The sequence below is a fragment of the Mastomys coucha genome, chromosome X (genome assembly GCF_008632895.1).
Source record: "Mastomys coucha isolate ucsf_1 chromosome X, UCSF_Mcou_1, whole genome shotgun sequence".
Taxonomy (NCBI): domain Eukaryota; kingdom Metazoa; phylum Chordata; class Mammalia; order Rodentia; family Muridae; genus Mastomys; species Mastomys coucha.
Genome location: NC_045030.1, coordinates 123881383 through 123883980, shown reverse-complemented (window position 1 = coordinate 123883980; position 2598 = coordinate 123881383). Strand labels below are relative to the sequence as shown.

Genomic DNA, 2598 nt, shown 5'->3' with positions numbered 1-2598 from the left:
TAAGAAACCTGACATGGCTGCTAGGAATTGAACTAAGGTCTTCTGCAAAAGCATAACTGCTGAGCCATCTCTCCAACCCCAATACCCAATACAGACATTTTTATGCAAGACAACAACAATATCAATCTTTATATGTACTCCAAAGAGTCTTCCCTCACTACTGTTAAGGTTTTTTGGATATAGGTTATTGAAGGAGCAAAAATGTGACAATCTATGCAACTACTCTCGCTGGCCCCTTTTTACTTCTGAAGAACTGAGATCCTTCAGTGAATTACAAGTGCAGAAGGAAGATAAATAAAACAGGGAATGTCCACCATTTAAGTAACTACTGCTTTAACAGTTTTTGACAGATGTTATATGGTTTTGACAAATGATTCAGTCATTGTAAGGATCTGTGCAGGAGTAAGGAGGAGCAGGAAAGAGTTCAAAGCAACTCTGTGATCAAGCTGCACAGTGAATTGATACACTATTCCAATCTACAGCCAAGACTCTATCCTATCAATTCACTACTGTTATCATCTCAATGTTCTGTTGTCATTACTGTTGCATTAAGACAGGAGTTATACTAGTATCCCTGCCTGGCCTGGAATTCATGATTCTTCTGTCTCAGCTTCCCAAGTGCTAGGATTACAGGCAGCTACCATCATATTAAGCTAAACAAATACTATTTTCTTTCTTTCTGCAGTGTTGGCTATCAAAACTAGGGCCTTTCATATTTCTAATAAGCTACATCTCCAGCTTTTTTCTTCAGTATTTTTTATGTCCATTCTTTTGATTTTTTGTTTGTTTGTCTAAGGAATTTTTATTAAAGCAAGAATTTTATAATCTAAATTATGTTTCCTTGATCAGTCATCAGTTCTGCTCCTTAAAACAGAACTGACATCCCAAGCTATTCCACAGTAAAGAATTACAAAATGAAAGAAAGGGATGCTTTAAATTTTTGTACTTTGCTGAAAAATCTTTTCCCAGCGTCTATAAAACATTAATTTGTTTTTATATTTTAAATGACGTAATCTAGGACTAGCACTGTTTGCTAGAACTGGCATTTGCTCGGTACATAAGGTTCAAAGTTTCCTTTCCTTTTTAAGTTTATTTTATATTTTACAATTTTTTTCATATTATTTAAATTTTTCAATGTTTAAGATACTTTTCTTCGGTGAAGCATGAGTTTCTGTTTGTGGTGGTCGTCCCTGATCAATTTAGACAGTTGGAACACCAGTAGCACTGCTTTCTGGGCAGCCTCTTTCGCTTGGTGGGCTTGTAGTACAGCTACAGCTTTGTCAGCCTTTGAGCGGAGGAGACACTTGGAGACTCAAGCATGTGAAGTAATTCTGATTTATCAATCTCCAACAGCATGCCAGTGATTTTGCCAGTGAGAGAAAGGTGCATGGCTTGAATAAGAGAAAACAGCCGCTCACCCAACATTTGCTTTTGCTCTTCCGGGGGCGCAGATGCCAACATGGAAGCAGTTGAAGGTTCTTGACCTTGCACTTGAACAGCAGGCTGTTGCATGGTAACTTGTGGCTGGGCATTAAGATGTTGCTGGAGACTGCAGACTCCTGCAGCGTATTTATACCCAGGAACTGTGCGGACAGCAGGAGTGGCTGCAGCAGCAGTAGCTGCAGGAAGTGGACCCATTGTCTGTGTTGATGTGTTAGCAACACCCTGTGTTGACATGACTCGTGGAACCCATGAGGAAATTGGTCTCATTGTACTAAATGGTGGTCTAGGAGCAGCTAAGTGGATAGATAGCACCGGGCATATTCTGGAATAGATGAAGTCTGGCACCCTGAGCAGTCCAGCGAGGACTTGGTCCTAGTTGGGCAGTTTGGCTAGGAGGATAGTATGCAGCATGGTTCTGAGCCTGTGGGATAGCTGCCACGAAGTAATCTGAAGGAGGCGCTGTTCTGGTAGGGGTTGATCACAGGGTTGGGCACAGCTCATACACTTGCCATCCTCTGCATATACTGGTTATTGAGGTGAGCCTGGCTCTCTTCTTTGTGTTGAGCTAAAGCTCCATACAGTGGCTTCATGGCAACAATTCTACCATCCATCTCTGTAATTGCTTTAGTGGCTTCTTCATGGGATGAGAAACATACAAAACCAAACCCTTTGCTGTGCCCGCCCCCCCATCATTACTTTTGCACTGGTGATTGTGCCAAATGGAGAAAACTCTTTCTGGAGAGGCTCATCATCAATACCATCATCAAGATTTTTCACATAAAGGTTCACACCTTGATGTCTGGTGGTCCTATCTGGCTTTGTCTGCTCAAATTTGCGTTTAAGTTCCATCTGCTATTCCACTTTTTTTCTGAGCTCGACCAACATAAATCTGTTTTCCATTGAGTTCCTTTCCATTCATCTCATCCACAGATTTCTGCACATCTTCATGCCTTTCAAAGCTTACAAATCCAAATCCTTCGGATTTTCCACTTTCACCTGTCATTACTTTCACACTTAAGGCAGGCCCAAACTTGCCAGAGAGTTCCTTAAGGCGCTCATCATCCATCCATGTCTTCTCCAAAGTTCTTGATGTAAACATTGGTGAACTCCTTTGCCCTTGCTCTAAAGCTCTGCTTTTTGGTCCTTCTGAGATTT

At 41.3% G+C, this 2598-nt stretch overlaps 1 protein-coding gene and 1 pseudogene across 1 annotated transcript in view; both read right to left on the bottom strand.

Annotated features, from left to right (window-relative positions):
• Diaph2 (diaphanous related formin 2) overlaps nucleotides 1-2598 on the bottom strand; it is a 555303-nt gene that overhangs the window by 10299 nt on the left and 542406 nt on the right. The window contains exon 25 of the mRNA XM_031375373.1: nucleotides 1419-1665. Coding sequence (XP_031231233.1) covers nucleotides 1419-1665 — 247 coding nt within the window. The remainder of the gene's footprint in view (nucleotides 1-1418; nucleotides 1666-2598) is intronic.
• On the bottom strand, nucleotides 1200-2586 carry LOC116088410 (annotated as a pseudogene).